Source organism: Myxocyprinus asiaticus, chromosome 38 (genome assembly GCF_019703515.2).
Source record: "Myxocyprinus asiaticus isolate MX2 ecotype Aquarium Trade chromosome 38, UBuf_Myxa_2, whole genome shotgun sequence".
In the NCBI taxonomy this organism is placed as follows: domain Eukaryota; kingdom Metazoa; phylum Chordata; class Actinopteri; order Cypriniformes; family Catostomidae; genus Myxocyprinus; species Myxocyprinus asiaticus.
Genome location: NC_059381.1, coordinates 8,410,736 through 8,432,922, shown reverse-complemented (window position 1 = coordinate 8,432,922; position 22,187 = coordinate 8,410,736). Strand labels below are relative to the sequence as shown.

Sequence of the window (22,187 nt, the reverse complement as noted above, 5' to 3'; positions counted from 1 at the left end):
ATATTTTCATAAGAGAAAGTGTATGTTTAGTTGCTGTAACTGGTCACATTTTACAACTTTGTTCAACTTTTTTTATTTACTAGTTAGAATCTTTAATAGTACAAATATAAAATCTGAATGCACAGTAATTATAGTACAATTAGAAAATGTTGTCTAAAATAGTTTCAACTATTTATTTTACATTTTCAACTCTTAATCAAATGTTGTATTCTCGAATTCATTCAGGGTTCGTACAAGGTGCTTGAAGTACTTGAATTTGTCTTTTACAAATTTAAGTCCTGGAAAACCATTGAAAATAGCAATTTTTACCAAGAGGTGCTTAAAAAGTGCTTGAATTATAGAAAATCGTTAAATATGTTGCTTAAATCATTTAATAAATTAAATGCATTTATTTATTTTTGGAAAAACATTCTCTCCTTTATGGAGAATAAAGGAGTTCTTTGAATATTTTTTTGCATACTTCTCTGTGTGCTGTATGCTTCTTATTCAGAATCACTCAGATAAAAAAATAAATAAAATACTGGATGATTTTCATGACTGTCGGTTCCGTTAACGGTTCAAAAACATACTGTATTCTTCTGCTGGTGCAGACGAAACACCATACTAACACACTGTGACAGTGTTTCGAGGCGTGCTATTCAGTTGGGTGTGCAGCAAGAAACGTGACCAGTAGAGTCAGATTGACGAACAAATTACTCTTATGAGCTGGTTCTTTTTAACCAAATGAGCATAGGTCCAGACCACAGCTGAAGCAGCACATAGACGGTGCTGTCACGTGGCACCTGTTACTTTTGGCAGCGCTGTTCAGAATGGGCCAGTCATAATCAATTGTTACTGGGGGATTTAAAAGAAATAAATAACAGACACTGCTGTGGCAGATTTAACAAGTATGAATCCTTGCAACTATCAGTTTTAATTACAAAATAGAGCTGCAAGCAGCTATTCCAGGGCCAAGCATTGCACAGCATTAACCACAACCCAAAGATCACATATGACATAAAGCTCAAACACACACAACATTACACATCACCTCAGGTTGGATTTGAACCTCTGACTTTCTGTTCAACAGGTCACCGCACAGTCCAATGCACCACAGAGCTACAACATTGATAGTCATCAAAGGGACATACCAAGCATAGAGCAATCACAGCCAATCATCTTAGTCACCATAATCAACTTTGTATTCATGTAACTTTACAACAAAATGAAAATCTAAATTTGAATGGAGAAAAGCCCAGAAAGCATAATGCAAAGATCTACGTATCAACAGAAATTATAACTGCATGATTTGTCAAGGTGGGGATTCGAACCAACAAACCTTGAAACTATAAACCATTGCTTTAACACACTAAGCCACTCAGTTGACACGTCAGGTTGATGGCATAGAGACATCACAAGTTTAGAGTCAGCACACAAGTGTGGATTATCTTTTGAACTATATGTGGCACTGTCTCAAAACTGCTCAGGTATCCTCAGGACATGATGTTTGTGATGCATAAAATTTTTATTTTAAATCTAACAAATCATTTAAAAGATATATCACTTTTTTAATAAAATTAAATGTGGCGGAGGGACAGTATGGCTGACATGAGAAAAATTAAATTCACAAAATTCACATGACCTAAGGAATCAAAAGACACCAACCCCATGATTTTAGGACACTTCCGGTTTAAAAGTTATGGGCAAAAATAGCCTTTTTTTTTTCATCTTTTGACCCATAGGTGGGCTGTCTCTCAAATTTGCATGTACCCTCAGATTATGGTTCTGATAAAGCATACCAAGTTTAGTTTTGAAAGGACAAACCGTTGCAGAGTTACAGCCTTGCATCCAGTTTTAAGTCGACCTCGCTAACTTTGTGCTGCCCTAACTTTTAAACAAAGTTCTCTCAAAATTCTTTACTATCATTTCTGTGTGGCTTGGTCTGGAGATTATTTTGAGCCATTGTTGGACAAATCGGACAAAGTTTGAAGGATGTGAAACTTTTAAACTGGAAACATTATCCAATATGGCAGCTACTGTAATGAGTTATAATGTATGGGAGTTCGTTTAAAAAATCAAGAGGTGAATAATCAGACAAAAAAAAAAAAAATTGTTTATAGGACAAATGATTTAAAAGATACACAAAAAAGAGAATTTAATTTTTGGACTGGTGGTCACGCTATGGAGTTTGTCCTAGAGATCCCAAATTTGCTATGGGAACTATTCATATGACCACCCCTATCAGTGTGCCAGATTTCATTATTTTCCCACAGAAGGTTCTATGGGCTGCCATAGACTCCTATTGGGAGGAAGAAGAAGAAACAGAATAATAATAAATATAGCTGCAAGAAGCAATTATGGGGCCAAGCACCAGCATGGCAACCACTGCACAACCCAGAAGTATAAGAATCAGAATGAGCTTTATTGCCAAGTATGCTTATACATACAAGGAATTTGTCTTGGTGACAGAAGTTTCCAGTGTACAAACAATACAACAACAAGACAGAGATAATAAAAAAATGTAATAAGAATAAGAAGCTAATAGAAAATATAAGTATATATAGAAATACACAATAAGACAAAAATAAATATAGATATATACATATGTAGAAATACAAATCTGTTATATAAAGATAGTGCAAGGGAATGAAATGGCAGAAGAGGTAGGATATGTTGGATAAATATAAATAGACTAAGCTGTGTATTACACATAATTATTGCTCAATGGGGCAGTTTTAACTGTTCATGAGATGGATAGCCTGAGTTAAAAAAACTGTTCTTTTGCCTGACTGTTCTGGTGCTCAGTGCTCTGTAGCACCGGTCAGGAGGCAGCAGTTCATAAAGTTAGTGGGCTGGGTGAGTGGGGTCCAGAGTGATTTTTCCAGCCTTTTTCCTCACTTTGGAAGTGTACAGTTCATGAAGGGAGGGAAGGGGGCAACCAAGAATCCACTCATCAGTCTGAACTGTCCTTTGTAGTCTTCTGATGTCAGATTTCGTAGCTGAACCAAACCAGATCGTTATTGAAGTGCAGAGAACAGACTCGACTGCTGTGTAGAACTGTATCATCAGCACCTGTGGCAGGTTGAACTTCCTCAACTGGCGAAGGAAGTTCAACCTCTGCTGGGCCTTTTTCACGGTGGAGTCAATGTGGGTCTCCCACTTCAGGCTCTGTGAGATGGTAGAGCCCAGGAACCTGAATGACTCCACTGCTGCTACAGTGCTGTTCAGAATGGTGAGCGGGGTCAATGTTGGGGTGTTCCTCCAAAAATCCACTATCATCTCCACTGATTTGAGCATGTTCAGCTCCAGGTTGTTTTGATTGCACCAGACAACCAGCTGTTCAACCTCCTTCTGTATGCAGACTCATCATCATCCTGGATGAGGCCTATGACAGTAGTGTCGTCTGCAAACTTCAGGAGCTTGACAGAGGGGTCCTTGGACAGATGTCAGAGCGACAGGTCTATAGTCATTAAGTCCTTTAATTTTTTTTTTTTTTTTTTTTTTTTTTGGGACAGGGATGATGGTGGAGAGTTTTTGGAGCAGCAGGGAACTTCACACTGCTTCAATGATCTGTTGAAGATCTGTGTGATGATGGGGGCCAGCTGGTCAGTACAGATTTTAGACAAGTGGGTGAAACACCGTCTGGGTCCTGTACTTTCCTTGTCTTTTGTTTCCAGAAGTCCTGGCACACATCATCTTCACAGATATTAAGTTCAGGTTGAGTAGCAGGAGGGGGGAGGAGGGTGGTTGCAGGAGGTGTTCATGTTTGTTTGAAGTGAAAGTCAGAGCGGGTGTGGGGTGTGAGACTGGGCTTTTTAAATCTACAGTAAAACACATTCAGGTCGTCAGCCAGTTGTTGATTCCCTTCAGTGTTGGAAGATGGTGTCTTGTATTTAGTAATGTCTTTCAGGCCTCTCCACACCGATTCAGTGTTGTTAGATGAAAACCTGGTTTCCAGCTTTTCAGAGGAGCTTCTTTTAGCCACTCTAATCTCTTTTGTCAGTGTGTTTCTAGCCTGATTGTACAAGATTTTATCCCCATTTCTGTAAGCATAGCCTTTGGCCTGGCAAAGCTGCCTTGGTTTGTCATTGTTTAGAGCAAAACTCAGACAGCTCACAGAGCAAGCACAGATCACAATGTCCCTGGATTGATTTGAACCCATGACTTTCTGTTCCACAGTTCAGTGTGCTATCCACTGCACCACACAGCATTGCTGTCAACAAAGGGACATGCCAAGCTTAGATGAATCACAGCCGAGCACAGCTGTTACCATGATCAACTTTATATTCATGTAACTTTTCAACAAAGATGAAAATCAACATTTGATTGGGGAAGAGCCCCACCTCCATTCAGAACTCTACTCCAAAACTACACCCATTTCTTATGCATGACTTGCTGAGGTGGGGACTGAACCAAGAACCTTCTGTTTGACATTTTTTGGCTCTAACCACAGCTTCACTCAACCACTGGGCTAATAGACACTAAGAGGAACATATGCTAAGAATGTTTTTACAGCCAAGCACAGCAGTCAATATGATCGACTTTGTATTCCTGTAACTTTTCAATAGAGATAAAATTCAGAATGTGATTGTGGAACAGCCTAATAACCATTCATTAAGCCGATACAAAAATCACCATGTAACATGATTACCATGCTAGACAGACCATGTTCTTTTGAATTACAGGTGATGCTCTCTTAGAACTTCTCTAAGAATCCCTGCAACTATTCAGTAAACAAGACAAAGATCTCCGGTACAATATAACAAACTCTAACACTATTCCACCTGGGAATCAAACCCACAACCTTTTGAACTATAAATTAGTGTTTTAACACACTGAGCCACTCAGTAAGACATAATGTAAATTATGCATGCCAATTTTATTTGAATCTGACAATGTATTTAAAAAATATATACACAACCGGTCAAACGTTTTGAAACACTTGACTTAAATGTTTCCTATGATCTTAAAAATCTTTTGATCTGAAGGCGTATGCTTAAATGTTTGAAATTAGTTTTGTAGACAAAAATATAATTGTGCCACCATATTAATTTATTTCATTATAAATCTAAAATTTAATAAAAAATAAAAAGTTTTTGAAATTGATGACTTGGACCAAATAATAAAGAAAAGCAGCCAATAAGTGCCCAGCATTTACTGTTTAAAAAGCATCCCAGGGTGATACCTCAAGAAGCTGGTTGAGAAAATGTCAAGAGTACATTTCTGAAAATTCTAGGCAAAGGGTGACTACTCTGAAGATGCTAAAATATAACACAGTTTTGATTTATTTTGGATTTTGTTTAGTCACAACATAATTCCCATAGTTCCATTTATGTTATTCCATAGTTTTAATGACTTTACTATTATTCTAAAATGTGAAAAGAAATTATAATAAAGAATGAGTAAGTGTTTCAAAACTTTTGACTGGTAGTGTATATTTTTTTATTTTTTTAAATGTAAAAAAAAATGACATGGGGGGGGGGGGCTGAGTAGCTCAGCAAGTAAAGACACTGACTACCACCCCTGGAGTCATGAGTTCAAATCCAGGGCAGGCTGAGTGACTCCAGCCAGGTCTCCTAAGCAACCAAATTGGCCCGGTTGCTAGGGAGGGTAGAGTCACATGGGGTAACCTCCTCGTGGTTGCTTTAATGTGGTTCTCGCTCTCGGTGGGGTGTGTAGTGAGTTGTGCGTGGATGCCAGGGAGAATAGCGTGAAGCCTCCACACGTGCTATGTCTCCATGGTTACGTGCTCAACAAGCCATGTGATAAGATGCACAGATTGACGGTCTCAGACCTGAAGGCAACTGAGATTCGTCCTCTGCCACCCGGATTGAGACAAGTCACTACGCCACCACAACGACTTGGAGCACATTGGGAATTGGGCATTCCAAATTGGGGAGAAAAGGGGAGAAAAAAATGTCAATATGGTGGAGAGGCTGTATGGCCAATATTGGAAAAACTGGTATTGTTGAAATCCACATGACCTAAGGAATCCACAGACACCAACCACATTTAGGACATATGGTTCAAAAGTTATAGGCAAACAAAGCAAATTTTCACAATTCTTGACCTATAGTTCGCACTGTCACAAAACTCTGCATGTGCCCTCAGACCATGGTCCTCATGAGGTATAGCAAATTGTTTCAATAGGACACAGCGTTGCCGAGATACAGCCTCAAATCCTTTTTCACACCACCTCATTAATTATGTGTTTGCATAACTTTTCAACAAAGTTAGATATCAAAATTCTGTATTATTCATTCTGTGTGACACAGTCTGGAGATTATTTTTGAGCCATTTTATGTGCAAATCGGGCAAAGTTTGAAGGAGCAGAAATGAAAAAACAATGAATGACATAATCCAAGATGGCGGCCACTGTAATGGGCCGAGTTTTAATGTAAATCGTCGAATCACTGGAATCATCAGGAGGAAAGTAATCAGGCAAAATACAATTTCGTCATAAATTAACCAAGAATTGTTACTGTGAGAATGTGTAGTTAAAGATGCACATTGAGATATGTTTTACTTGTAATAAGTGGTGTTTTTAAAAATAAATTAACTGAATGAATAAAAAATGTATGTTTAAAATTAACAAATAAAGAATTTGTTTTAATGACATCTCGAGCATAGTCCTTGAAAACATCTAAAAATGTGCTTGAAAATTAGTTGAAAGTCCTTGAATGTAACTTTGAAGCATCTGTACGAACCCTGTTCATTTCAATGGTTCTGCGATGATTTATGAGAACTGCTTGCACAATAATTACAGTTTAGCATGTCACCGCGCAGGACAGTTTTTAGGTATATTGTTTCTAGTTAGTCTTTCATGTGCTCTTATCCAGAAAAGCTTTAACTTATTTTATAATGAGGACGCCACATTATAGGACATTGTTTACATTTTACTTGAAATTGCTAAAGAAATTAACAAATAACTGTATGGACAAAGTCTGTATTCTTTGCTGTCCAGCCAAATTATAAAAATGGAAAAGAAAAAAATATTGGCTGTTTTCTTTGATGGCAGTAAAAGTACATGTCATGTCAACTGCCCATTTACTTCACAGACACAAACATGAAAACGTACAATCTAAGGGGGCTTTCACACTGGGCATGTTTGCTGCGGTCCGATTCCGAGTGCGATTGTTCCCGGTGCCCCCCGCAGCTTTGGTCTGGTTTCACACTCACTTGATTCTATCAAACCCCGGTCCATTTGCATTCATTTTACATCATCACAAACACGTATGGAGAACACAACGCGACTTCATCATACTTTTAGTTTTTTTTGTTATTTTGGTGCCACTATGCACAGCAGAGTGAACGACAACTGCATATATGTGCGCTTCGTGGTGTAACTCATCAGATGTCCAGGGGAAGGCGGCTTGCTGCTGCTCGCAAATGGCGTTTTTTGAGGAGACAGCTGATTGCAAGGAATTAATTTGCATCTTTGTTTACACTGCACGCTTACTCACGCTCGTGTCCAAGGTGAAGTTATCGCCACTGTCATCTCCTATTATACCCTATATTTATAACCTATAATAGTATTTATATATTAGTATTTATAAGGTGTATAGATGGATAGATGTCGTCATCGGCTAAAATGCATGCGCAGGTTGCTTTACTTCCTGAACGAGTGCGCACCCGAGTCCGAGTTGCCTTCACATTCACGCGAATCGCGCTACAGTTCCATTGCAACCAAACTCAGACCACCTCCTACAGGTAGTCTCGGGTTTGGTACCGTGGTGCGCTTCCCGGTCCGCATGACAGCTTTCACATTACCAATTTTTCATGCAAACCGTGCTGTGTTTCAAACTAAACTGCCAGTGTGAAAGCACCCTAAGAGTCAGTCTATACAGACAGACACGCCTTGACAGATTATCTCATCATTCACTCAGTCTGACATTAGAACATAAAACAGCAGTGGAAAAAAACACAATGACATGCTGAAAGACATTGATTTTGGAACCAATTCAACAATTTAGGGGGAATCTCACGAAACCTGTCAAGAACATGTCCAGGTCATATTTTACATAAAGAAAATTAAGCATTTTAATGATAATTAAACACATGACCTCCCCAGTTCTGATTACTGTAATGCTAAAAAAATTATAATGATCAATTATTTAAATTTAGTAGTATTTAGACATCATGGTATTTTTGGTAATTTGATTTAATGGTGATTTTAATAAAAAAAAAAAAAAAGTTTTTGGTGTGTCCAGACATGGTTCCTGTTACTGTAATACATTAATTACGAACATTTTTGTATGCACTAGAGTACTGAGAACTGAGATTGTGGGTTAAAGAATGGTACAAAAAAACAGGCTTATTTATCTCAGAACATATGCAAAATATAATTTCCCATATTTTTTTTTTTGTATTTGCGATGAAATATGACAGCACATGTTTTTGTGAAATCACCCCCCCTCTAAGTTTTCACTATTTAAAATACAAGTTTTATTTGAGTTTTAGTTATTCTTCTGTGACCATTTTATGTACAACAACTCCAAAATAGTAATAATGGCAGTTCAGACACTATAAGACGTGACCCTAAATTTTGCCTCCTGTCCTCAGGGGCCCTAAATATCAGCTCCTCGCACACACATCTCTGACCCTGTGTCATGTACAGAACTCTTTCCGAACCCATGACCTGACCATATCTGGCACAGGTAAGAGAACAGTATTCGTTTGAATTTTTTTGGAATGTTGTCAGAACCTTTTTATGTTTTGCATTTATGTATTTCTTTGTATAGCCTATATTTCTTTGCACATGTTAGCATGTTTTTGTTCATCTGTTTATGTTTCTGATTAAGAGGACTCCTCTTTCTGGTTGCCACTATATGGCAATATGTGCTGTCAGCTTGTGGCCCAGCCTCTCTGTATGACTCAAGAGGTCATGAGTGGAAAACTCAGAGTTCGGGTAAGTCCATATACAGTAGATCATGTATTATTGGTAATCAGATCGGTAAAAGTTTCCCTTTTTCATTACCATATATTCAATGTCTTACCTCTCTTTTTAGCAGTCAGAGGCCAATCCGGAGGACTGGAGAGACGTCTACGGTGTCCTGAAAGGGGCTGATTTAAAGTGTTACCAGCAGCAAGATGATACTGAATCTTTAGAGAAACCATTGTTCACTATTCCAATTAATAAGGTTAGTCAGTGCGTACAGATGAAGCCACAATATTAGACACTAGTTGGTATTTTGTTGTCTAATGCAATGAAATTCATACAGTTTAAATGTACTTATCCTATTTGTGACCTCTGTTCAGAAACCCATTCTTGCACCTTTTAGCCAAAAGAGAGCACTCAACAAGTTTGAGATTTTATATTGAAATGACATCAATGTGTCTATACTGCAAATCAAACTACAAAACGTCTTAATATATAAGTGAGAGTTTTGCTGTAAAACGCTGCATGCTTCATTAATTAGCGTGCATGCACGTGACATTGCATCTGTTTTCGGTAAGAGGATGCAAATTATGTTACGTGTGTCTTGTAAATCCAGTGTTACAGCTTACATGACGTTGGAAGTTGTTGACTACATTGGCCATCTATCATAGTTATTATGTGCACCTTGTCTTGGAACCAGATTTTTAAGATGTTTATTTGTGTCTGTGTGCTTGCTTTAGGACACTCGTGTGCGTGCCACAGACAGAGATCCTGCATTAAATACAAAAAGTATCACTATAAGTAACCAGTCTGCCAGTGAGACTACATACACACTTCTCATGCAAACGCCTCAAGACACACACAGCTGGATGGAAGCGTTCTGGCAGCATTTCTATGACATGAGTAAGTATTTGAATCAGAGCTGCTCCAGAATACACAAGATATCGTAGACAAATCACACTAGACCCAAATCCACCCACTACACCAGGCTTCCTATTAAGATTGTTTTGTAGTATCACCAGTTGTGTAGTCTCAGTTAAAACAGATCTGACAATAAGTTCCAGTGACTATTTGAAGTCCACATTGAAGGATTAACATACTGTAAACCCTTCATAGAAATGCTTAATTGACCTCTGCCAAAGGCTCATAACCAGCATTGTTCAGATACTGATTTATTTTTTAGAATTTGGTTTTGAGCTTAAAATTACTAAGCGGACAGAGACCAAAGTCTAGACCAGTAATTCCCCAAAAAGATACCCAGCGAAGCAGAATTGAAACGTTTGGTTACAGCAGTTAAACTATACATATTTAAAAATTGTAAAAAATTAAAATAAAAAAAAACACTATACACAACAGTAGCTGACACTCTGAATGTCACAGCTTGTTTTATACATTTTGTGGTTAACGCTCGCAACAGAATATATGTGCTAGTTGATGAGTGTGTTTTTTTTTATGTTTAAAAAATTTGACTGGAAGTGACTACCAATATTAATGGTGATAATCAATCCATCCATTTATCCATTCATCTAGCCATCTGTCCGTCCATCCATCATTCTGTTGTTCTTTCTATCTATCTGTCTGTCTATCTATTTATATATCTAGCTGTCTGTCTGCCCATCCATCCATCCATCGTTCTATCTATCTATCTATCTGCCTGCCTGCCTGTCTATCATTCTGTCTATTGTTCTATCCATCCATCATTCTGTCTGTCTGTCTGTCTATCTATCTATCTATCATCTGTCTGGCATTCTGTCTGTCGTTCTGTCTGGCATTCTGTCTAGCGTTCTGTCTGTCTGTCCGTCTGCCTATCCATCCATCCATCGTTCTGTTGTCTATCTATCTATCTATCTATCTATCTATCTATCTATCTATCTATCTATCGTTCTGTCCATCCATCCGTTGTTCTATTTGTCTGTCTGTCCGTCCTTCCGTTGTTCTGTTTATCTATTTATCGTTCTATCTATTGTTCTATCATTCTGTCCGTCCATCCATCAATGAATTGTTCTGTCGTTCTGTCTGTCTGCCTATCCATCCATCCATCGTTCTGTTGTCTATCTATATATCTATCTAGCTATCTATCTATCTATCGTTCTGTCCATGCATCCGTTGTTCTGTTGTTCTGTCTGTCCGTCCGTCCGTTGTTCTGTTTATCTATTTATCGTTCTATCTATTGTTCTGTCTATCATTCTGTCCGTCCATCCATCAAAGAATTGTTCTGTTGTTCTGTCTGTCATTCTGTCCATTCATCCATTGTTCTGTTGTTCTATCTATCGGTCTGTCTGTCTGTCTATCGTTCAGTCCATCCATCCGTTGTTCTGTCTGTCCGTCCGTCCGTTGTTCTGTTTATCAATTTATCATTCTATCTATTGTTCTGTCTATCATTCTGTCCGTCCATCCATCCATGCATTGTTCTGTCTGTCTTTTTAGCTATCTGTCTGTCTGTCGTTCTGTCTATCGTTCTGTCCATCCATCCATCATTCTGTTGTTCTATTTATCTGTTGTTGTATCTGTCTGTCTGTCTGTCTATCTATCGTTCTCTATCTATCTATGGTTCTATCATCTGTCATTCTGTTGTTCTGTCTATCATTCTATCTGTCTGTCTTGCTGTTATTCTGTCTGTCTGTGTGTCATCTTCCCACCTACCTGCAGTATCTACAAATCATTTTGCTGAAAACTTTAAACACCATTCTTATGCTTTTGTGCAAGCACTGGTATGTTTCTTCAAAATCTAGTTTTAAAATGTATTTCCAGTTCTGATTAGCCTCAAATTGAAACTATGTTACTATGATCCCAATCTTATTGCCATTATAATGAGACACTAAATTCAAATTTTCTAATCTGCAATTATAGTACTTATAAAAAGCCTGCTAAATAGTATGTTTTTGTTAATTTAAAAAATTTCTATTTTGTTATTTTTAAGCAATAAAGTATGTGCCTTACACCTTTTATAAAATGGTTACTGCATAAAAAAAAAAAAATATTGAAGGTGCAGGAGCTTAATAATAATAATAATAATAATAGTAATAATAAAAAAAGAATATGGTTGAAACGCATTGAGTTGACAAATCAGCATCCAGAATGGAACTAGCCATTTAATAATTAAGCAATAGCACTTTTCCTCATACTATACAGTATTATATTGCTTTTATCCAACAGTTCAATACAAACAGTGAAGATTAGAAAACCAGAATGTAGTCATTGCATAATAGTACTTTTAGTATTCACTTTATGTATTAAATATTTCCAAAGTAACAGATACTATTCTTTGTTTTTTATTTTTTATTTTACCTCCATAAAAAGCAGTTATAGTGTTTTGTAGACCACAAAAAGTTTCACAATGTTTCAGTTAAAAAGAAATGCCTCTTTCCCTGTTCTGTCAGCATGAAGCATTAAACTGGTTTATTTTGCTGGAGGGGCCACAACATTTTTCTAGCGAAACACATGAGAGCCTTTGGCTAGTAAAAAATTAAAGGAATTTCCTGTGCAGGAATTTTTACTCGAAAGCTAAAAGTATGAAAAAATTCCATTTCTGCCTCAAAACATGATCAAGCAGGATATTGGTGACAGGTTTTGCAACCAGTTAGGCCTGTCTTATTTAAACTTTAAAGGCAGATGAAAGCTTAAAATAGGTTTATTTGCCTAAGTTACTGCTCCCTGATACTACACCTTAGTTACAAAGTGCCTTTGAACACAACACAGCTTTATTGTTATACAGTGACTGCGACAGTTAGGTATTGTGGGATTGTATTTGTAAGATTTTTGAGCATGTAGTGTAATAGAAGACATACAAAGGCTGACGGTACCTATGCAAACAAAACAGAGGTAAAATAAACAATATTTAGTATATATAGCAAAGTTGAAAGGTTTGAAGAACAGCAATAAAAACTGTGATGCATTGTTTGCAATTGTGACAGGGAAAATATGAATAAGCTACAATGCTTTGTAAAAATGCAGTTTTTGACAAATGATCCTGCGTTAAGCTCGGGCTTAAAAACATTACTGACCAATTCTGCCATAACAACTGTTGCCATCTTCTATATTAGTAAACAGGCTTTTGCTCTCTTCTAATGTAAGTTTACGGATGTCCTGTGTGTTTGGATAGTTGGAATTTTACAGATTTAAAAATACAGTAAAATGTTGTTGCTGAGACATTTTCTTCAAGATAAATGAATGTTAATTATGGGGGGGGGGGTTTGGAGTGATGTGTCAATTATTTGAATCCGTATTGATGCAATCCCAATTGATAAGCAGCTCAGCTGATCAGTTATTAATAAGTAAGATCTCAATGTAGCTGCATTAGTTGTATGGTTTTGTTGATTAAATTTTGGCAGTCATTCATAAGATGTTTTGTTTACTGATGAGAGAGAGAGAGAGATAAACAATTACATAATTGAAATCTCATTTTTTGTGCATGCATTAGCATTTGCTTGTGTGTAATTATGTGAGTCGGCATTTGTATTTGCAAGCACCTGACCACTTTATACTTTTTGGTATGAGGATATTGTGGTTATTACTTCAAGGAAATTATGTACATCAATGGCACATGAAAACAACCCGATCAAACTGGAATTCATCCCTAATCGCTCTTAAAAATGAGGGTGATGACCTAATGAAGGAGAGCAAGAATGAGAGAATGAAAGGTTGAAAATATTAGAGATAGATGAGAAGTTGACAAACAGACTTTTTTTTTTCAACATCAAGATTTTTGGTTAAAATTAAAAAGTGTTTTTTTTTTTTTTGTTTAAATACAATGTCAGTATGGTGACAAACTTGTCCCTTGACTTTTCAGTCATGAAAAATAATTCAAATTGTAAAAAAATGTAAATATGTCATTGGTGTTACATTGTTTAATATTCATGTGAATGTGGAGAAAAAAATATTAATATGATTTAAAATTATTTACTGATTTTAGTCTTATCAGTGGTGTATGATTTGTGATGCTATTGACACCATGTAAGAAAATGTATCTTTTAAGAGAATTTGTCAGTGATGTTACAAACCTTGCTCCATCTGTGGAAAAAAATAAATACAATTAAAATAACAGTCAAGCTGTCCTTTATGAATAAAAATATGTCAAGATTTAAAAAACCCTGAATTGAACTAAATTGAAAATTTCAGTAGTTTGTAAGTGAGAAAGTCAATTTTATTTTTTTAGAATGACCCAACTGATCACCATTTTTTAATGAACTTTTTGCAATAATTATATATATATATATATATATAAACTTGGGTATGTGAAATCATGTCAACTACCAAAATAAATAAATACATTTTATGGCAAAAAGAGGTCATAGTAAGAGAAAGAGGGAGAGAGGAAGAAGAAAGTGAGAGAATATAAAATATTGATGGGGAGTCACACCAAAACCGTTTCTGCAATGACTCATCCGATCATATTCATCCTATGACTATATGAATATCAATGTCATTGGTGAACCTAGATTATCGTAAGACCGTGAAAAAAATGCACAAGCTATTCATTTTGTCATGTACGTACACCCTGATGATATCTTTTGTCAGTTTTTAGCCTCAGATGAATGTAAAGATATTTTCTATTCGTCAAACTAGTTTCAGGGTTTTTAAGCTGCACTAAGTACTTTGTGAATATTAGCGTCCCAGTGGCTACTAAAATCAGTTGTGTCTTGCAAATATGTTGCTTTTCACATTCACCCAAATACTTAGTGTTCAAAATATTTAAACAATTCCTGATTATAAGCAGCATCATTCTTAGAAGCGACATCAATCTGTCAGAATGTTCCAGCGTGTAGAATTTAATTCTCTAGGCGTTTACTTGGTGAAATCTCTTTTGCTTTTTTCCTCATAGCTTTTGTCACTTTACCCCTATGATTAAAATACATTTAGCCAAAAGAATAACCTTCTTGAAAAGTTTTGTGACTTTTCACCTCATGGACCCAACCCCCTCCATCTGCTCGAACACAACAGTCTCTAGTGTGTTTGTGTTATGAACAGAGGGGGCGTGGCTCATTCAAAAGCTAGTCTGGTGGAAGTTCTAGAATGGCTAAAATTGCTCATAGCACCTTTAAAAGATTAGGTTTGGCTTCGTATTTAATTTCATATTTTTATAGTGTCATTCACTTCATATTTGGAACCCCTTAAAGGTTCAGCGTAGAACTCTTCATAAGGGTTCAATAAAAAAAACTAGATACAATTCTTTGTAGCCAGATAAAAAGGTTCTTTATAGAATCTTTTTAGACATAAGTCAACTCAAGTCATTTTTATTTGTATAGCGCTTTTCACAATACACATCCTTTCAAAGCAGCTTTACAGAAAACTATGCTGTAATGTCTGTAATGTCTTAAAGTCCTCATTGAGCAGTTTCATTGAAGAATGTCATTGAAAATCATGCCTCAACAATGAGGCCCCCAGTGAGCAAGCCAAAGGTGACTATGGCAAGGAACCCAAAACTCTAAAAGATGTTAGTTAATGGAGGAAAAAACCTTGGGAGAAACCAGGCTCAGCTGGGGGAGCCAGTTCTCCTCTACTATACGGCATGAATTTAGCTATGTCTAATACTATTCATGTATTAAATGAGTACACTAGTAGATTTCGGTGGCCAATTTTTTAAAACTAAAGGATATAAATTGAACTGTACAATTCATGATTAAGTGTCTTTGAAATCCATCCTGAATTCCTTGCGGAAGTGTACAAAGATGCAGTGTCCTATGTTGCATAATGGTTCTTTGGAGTAAAAATAAAACATTTATGTAGGGTATATATAGAATGCCAATGAACCATTTTTGTTCAACAGGATGAGATATTTCCTTATATCTGCACTGAAAAAAATGACTAGTAAGGTTTACTTTGCAAGTTTGTGCACACAGTTTTCCTAAGTAAATCTTAATGTATAGTATTAAGTAAAATCTATTTAACTTCATGACATAATATTTATTAAAGTGACTAAGTAAATTTAACTTAAACATGTTAATAAATACAATAACCTTTATTTACAAATATGATATACATGGTACTGAAATAAACTTGCATTACTAGTGATAGAAACAAGCTACAGAGCATGCAGACCTCAACACTTGGTGCACAAAACACAATGACAGTGACCACAGATAATTTTTATTGAGCATGAACCGGTAATTTTGAGCAGAAAATGAACTTGACTGCACAAAACAAGAAGTTACCAAATTATACAACACAATTAACAATAAAAACGGTGTAAATAAACTTGAAAAAAGTAAAATCATGCAAGCTCATTAATTATTTAAACCCAGTGCAGCAACGAACACCAGCTTTGAAAAGTTAAGTAAAATTTACTTATTATATTTATCAGTGAAATTTACTCAAATTAGCAAATAAATGTGACATGGTTTTCTACTTTAGGATTTATACATGAAGACACATTGTAAAAATAACAAACAATCATGAGAGAGGTCAATGGAGAATGGCCAGACTGGTTCGAGCTAACAGAAAGGCTACAGTAACTCAGATAACCACTCTGTACAACTATAGTGAGCAGAATAGCACCTCAGAATGCACAACACCTTGAACCTTGAGGCGAATGGGCTACAACAACAGAAGACCATGTCAGGTTCCACTTCTGTCAGCAATGAACAGAAAGCTGAGGCTGCAGTGGACACAGGCTCACCAAAACTAGGCAGTTAAAGACTGGAAAAACATAGACTGGTCTGATGAATCTTGATTTCTGTACACCGATGGTACGCCCACTGCAGCCTCCGCTTTCTGTTCTTTGCTGACAGAAGTGGAACCTGACGTGGTCTTCTGCTGTTGTAGCCCATTCGCCTCAAGGTTCGATGTGTTGTGCATTCTGAGATGCTATTCTGCTCACTACAATTGTACAGAGTGGTTATCTGAGTTACCGTATCCTTTCTGTCTGCTCAAACCAGTCTGACCATTCTCCGTTGACGTCTGTCATCAACAAGGTGTTTCTGTCCGCAGAACTGCCGCACACTGGATGTTTTTTGTTTTTGGCACTATTCTTAGTAAATTTTAGAGACTATTGTGCATGAACATCCCAGGAGATCAGCAGTTACACAAATACTCAAACCAGCCCATCTGGCACCAACAATCATACCACTGTCGACATCACTGAGATCAAATTTTTTCCCCATTCTGATGGTTGATGTGAACATTAACTGAAGCTCCTGACCTGTTTCTGCATGAGTTTATGCACTGCACTGCTGCCACACAATTGGCTAATTAGATAATCGCATGAATAAGCGGGTGTACAGGTGTTCCTAATAAAGTAGTCGGTGAGATTATATCAGCCATCCTGCTCTCTAGATATCAGCATCGTCCATTAAAAAACCCATATCGGTCGATCACAAATTTTATTTATGATGAAAGTAGAGATTGCAAATGCAGAAAAATATTTATCTTGTCTTTTACAGAATTTTGGCTTCTAATATTTTACACATTCAGTAACATGCATACTTTTATTTATCTGAGCAATGTTTATTTCATAGTGAATAAAAGCAACCTTATTGAATAACATCCTGAATTATGACATTCAAGTTGAAACGACAGAAATTCCACTAGAGTGAATCACAACATTGAATGTCATTTATTGTTTTGTTTAGGCAACTGGAAAGAGTACAATACTTGCTGCTTATTACACATTTGTTTGTTAATCCCAGTCTAGAAGGTAGAATAGACATTATACAAACGTCACATCTTAAAAATCATACCAGATAACATGATATACATCGAATCGGTTAAAGTCTTGTCGAGACGTGGGTTTATGTGCAGTTAGTCATGGTTTCTACTTAAACAGGGGTTTATTATTATTGTTTGTGAAAAAGGAGTTTTTCTGTAATTACTTGCGACATTCTTTTCAGCCCCATCTTAGTCCTTGTCTGGTGGCTTTATGTGTCATAAGTTGGAAAACATGCAGGCTGTTTAGTGTGAAGTGTAACGTGATGGGTTTGAGATGTTGTCAGAAGTCTGCCAGTGTTCCTGAAGGTTTGACATTCAATACATTTCTTACACAAACATGCAGACGCAAGTACATAGCGCCTCTTTAAAAAGCATCCTTGTCAAGGTTATTTTTATCCAAGGTATATATTACATGGTGTGTTTGCACAGTTTCTGGTACTTTTTTTTTTTTTTTGACCTACACCTCTTACTGTAAACAGATCAAAATACAGTGGGGTCCAAAAAGTCTGAGACCACATAAAAAAATCTAACTTAAACCTGCATATAAACAAAGTTGTAGAATTAAAAAAAAATATATTAACAAAGAAAATGTAAAATGAAGAAATATTTAAGAAGCTCTTTGGAGCATTTTCAAATTATGCTGGATAACATGGATCATCAGCTTTTTCCAAGCCATCTGCAGTGTTCGCTGTAACTAAAGCAAAAGGCGGACATACCAAATAGTTAGAAATGCTAAAAGTCAATGAAGTTTGCACATTTTGCAATTCTACTTAAATTGGGATGCGGTCACAGTTTCGGTCACTCAAACTGGTGTGCTGAAAATGTAATTTGTTACGAAATGTTTTGTTTTAAATGAGAAAAATAGATGCCTAGTGGACTCTGACATTTGGACTCTGTTGTATAATATTTTCTTAATTTTCTCTCAGAGCTGAGTCGAAACCATTGTTTAATTTCTCAGGTATGTACAATTATGCATTCACCTTCGGACAGAACAACTAAGAACTGTCTTATAATTGACAGCCTTTTTCTTTCTGTGTAGGCCAATGGAAACAGTGTTGTAATGAGTTAATGAAGATTGAGGAGCCATCTCCACGAAAACCAGTAGCGGTGACAGTGAAACAGGGCTCTTTGTATCATGAAATGGGTAAGAGCATTGTGAGATATGAGATAAAGATGCACTGTTCACTTTAGACATAACAGACTGTGACTACATTAATACCTTGCCAAGATGAGCATTTTTTTGACCATTCAGGCCCAAATCGGCACACTCTCAGAGCACGCACACATAAAGTACGCACACACATAAGCTGCCTGTTAGTCAGAGAGTGTATGGCTACAGAATCGAGAAATAAAGGGATAGTTCAACCGAAAATGAAAATTCTCCATCATTTACTCACCCTCATGCCATCACAAATGTGTATGACTTTCTTTCTTCTGCAGAACACAAGCGAAGATTTTTAGAAGAATATCTCAGCTCTGTAGGTCCATACAATGCAAGTGAATGATGACCAAAATGTTGAGCTCCAAAAACACATCATGGCAGCATAAAGGTTATCCATAAGACTCCATTGGTTAAATCCATGTCTTCTGAAGCGATATGATAGGAATCATAGTAATTTTTTTACTATAAATCTCTACTTTCACATTCACTTTCTTTTGTTTCTGGCGATTTGCATTCTTTGTGCATATCGCCACCTACTGGTTAGGGAGGAGAATTTCTAGTAAAAAAGGATTTAAATGTTGAACTGTTTCTCACCTAAACCTATCAAATTGCTTCAGAAGATATGGATTAATACACTGGAGTCATATAGATTACTTTTACAGGTATGCTGACTTGATATGATTTTTGGACCTTCAAAGTTCTGGTCACCATTCACTTGCATTGTATGGACCTACAGAGCCGAAATATTCTTCAAAAAATCTTCATTTTTGTTCTGCAGATAAAAGAAAGTTATACACATCAGTGATGGCATGAGGGTGAGTAAATGATGAGAGAATTTTCATTTTTGGGTAAACTATCCCTTTAATACCCTTTCTGTTATTTACAGTTTGTTGATCAAAAGCAACAAAAAAGGAAAATGAATTCTAATCAAACATTGCAAGGATGCACTAAAGAAACCTTGTGCATTCTCTCTCATTAATATGCACTCACTGGCTGAACTGCCATCAGTAGTCTTAAAGAGACGGTACCGTTTTAGCTCTTGTTCTACATATCAGTGTAAATACTTGTAAATAGTAAAAATGATGCATGTAAACAATACACATGTAATAAAACATATGCATGCAATTTCAAGACATAATATTTATGGATGGAATACATGGAATTTGTAAATGTTTAAAATGCTAAAATGTGACATTATTTAATATGTAAGCAAAATTTTCATTATAACTAAAATATACCTGAAATATAAATGATTATTATCATTAATAAAAATCAATATTAACGATAAAGTTAAATGATATAGTCTTTGGTACACATCTTTGGTCTTGTGTCGATGAAGTTTTACTTCAGCCTTTCTAATGGAGTTGTGAAGGTAATTATGGCAAAAATGTTGGGAAACACTGTAATGGATGAACTGGAATGAATATCATTTCTTTCTTGACTTATCTGATCACCATATTTTTACACAAAAAACAGCACTTGTTGAATAAAACATGCAGCGTGAGGAAATCATGATAAACGTATTGACTTTTTTAAAAATGTTAATGTGGAAGAATGCCTACTGTTTCACTTTAAAATAGTAGGCAGTATATAGTGTATACTGTGCTGTATTCAGAAAGCCTATGTAGGAAGCAAGTATTCTGTTCCGAACTGTCTATCCTAAAACCCCTCACAGGCAAACCAGTTTAACGCATTGCTTGGCATGAGGAAATTATTCGCTTAAATAAGTGTTGTTTGTAAACATTGAAGAAGCGAGTGAAACCGTGATCCCCATTCTAAGGAATTTAATAAAACATAATCAAATACCCTACTCTGTGATCTTGTTCAAAAGAGCTGTTTGCTAAGTGGAAGACAACCATTGGCAGGTTTAGTATTGTTGTTTAACTGTGGTGAAAAGCAAACATGTAAATTTATTACATTTCTTTTCAGTGTGTATAAAAAAAAAAACTACGTTTCTTTTTTTATCTTTGCAGAGATAGTCCTTTTTTACGATCAATCCCTACTTTCTCTTTCAAAATGTGAAAGAATGTGAAAGTGATAGTGAAGATTTAAATTAAAAAAGGGTTTAAATATTCATCTGTTTCTCACCCTCATCTATCATATCGCTTCTGAAGATTTGGATTTAACCACTGGAGTCTTATGGATTAATTTTATGTTGCCTTTATGTGATTTTTGGAGCTTCAAAGGTCTGGTCACCATTCACTTGCATTGTAAGGACCAAGAGAGCTGAGATATTCTTTTAAAAATCTTTGTTTGTGTTGTACAGAAGAAAAAAAAATCACGAATATTAAACTATAATTAAAGAAACATTTTTTTATGGAGAAATGGATGTTATTGAAAGGATGAGATTAAAGTTTATGGTAACACTTTACAATAAGGTTACAGTTGTTAACATTAGTAAAAGTGGTTCAACCCTTACAAAATGTGTCTCGAGACCCGCATGTTCACTTCCGTTGCACTCTCTCCCTGTGTTTTTGGCACAAAAAAAACATGCTGTATGTGAAAGGCCACACAATAAAAAGAGATTTTGAAAAGTAGTGGGTGTGATGACTTCAAGAATTTAACATTAACATTGATCAAATGTTCTTTTTTTTTTTAGTGTTCACTTGATCCTGGTGACCCTGCACTGACTGACAACACCTACTTCATTCTGTCACAAATGTTTTATCCTTGTAACCATACATTTTTAACTGTTGTATATGTTGTGTAGTCTTTTACTTTAATGTTTTTCTATATATAACTACTATATGTCATGCTCCAATAAAAAATTAAATAAATAGATACTGTGTTTTAAATGTGTTTTAAACTTTATGTAATAATAATAAAAAAACACAATATAAAAATAAATATATGGGATAATTACAGCTAGTTACTGTACAGTTTATATTTTTACAGTAATATCCCTCAGCTAGTGTACCAATGAAAGTAATCAGTAAATTAATGTACATAGCAATTGCAGTATACTGTAAAAAGCCTGGTAAGGACTAACAGTGTTTTATTTAGTAACTTTTTACTGCTTTTAAGATTTATAGTAGGGATGCCAAAAACTTAAAAATAAATAAATACCTGAGCTGAGATCATAAGATTATTATTTGTAAATGTGTAATGTTATACACGAGAAACACTCATGCAATTAGGTAACACAGAAATAACACGTTATACAGTGGTCTTACAATGTATTTTGACACAATTAATGTCATTGCATTAGATAATAAAATATCAATTTTAATATTATTTTAAAGATAGCACAAGCATACTTTTTATGCAAAACATTTGACAAAGAAGTTTTAGAATAGTTTCACCTAAATAGTAAAACAATAGATGCACTGTTCAAAATCAAGAAAAAGGTATTTGGCCACTTCCTGGTTAACAAATGTTAATGGAACATGTACATAGTTAATGTGAGAAACTTGAGTGGATCTGACTTTCAGTAACATAAAACACCTTGTGACCAGCAGGTTAAAAGTAATTGCAAAGATGGCACAGAAAAGTGAAGAAAGGGTCTAGCATCATTTGTGCTAGCAT

The 22,187-nt window shown here is 35.8% G+C and overlaps 1 protein-coding gene across 1 annotated transcript in view; it reads left to right on the top strand.

Annotated features, from left to right (window-relative positions):
* LOC127429216 (rhotekin-like) overlaps positions 1–21,434 on the top strand; it is a 35,952-nt gene extending 14,518 nt beyond the window's left edge. The window contains exons 7-12 of the mRNA XM_051678096.1: positions 8,542–8,636; positions 8,781–8,887; positions 8,988–9,119; positions 9,598–9,760; positions 18,540–18,644; positions 21,262–21,434. Coding sequence (XP_051534056.1) covers positions 8,542–8,636; positions 8,781–8,887; positions 8,988–9,119; positions 9,598–9,760; positions 18,540–18,644; positions 21,262–21,272 — 613 coding nt within the window. The 3' untranslated portion in view covers positions 21,273–21,434. The remainder of the gene's footprint in view (positions 1–8,541; positions 8,637–8,780; positions 8,888–8,987; positions 9,120–9,597; positions 9,761–18,539; positions 18,645–21,261) is intronic.
* Positions 21,435–22,187: the final 753 nt, after the last annotated feature.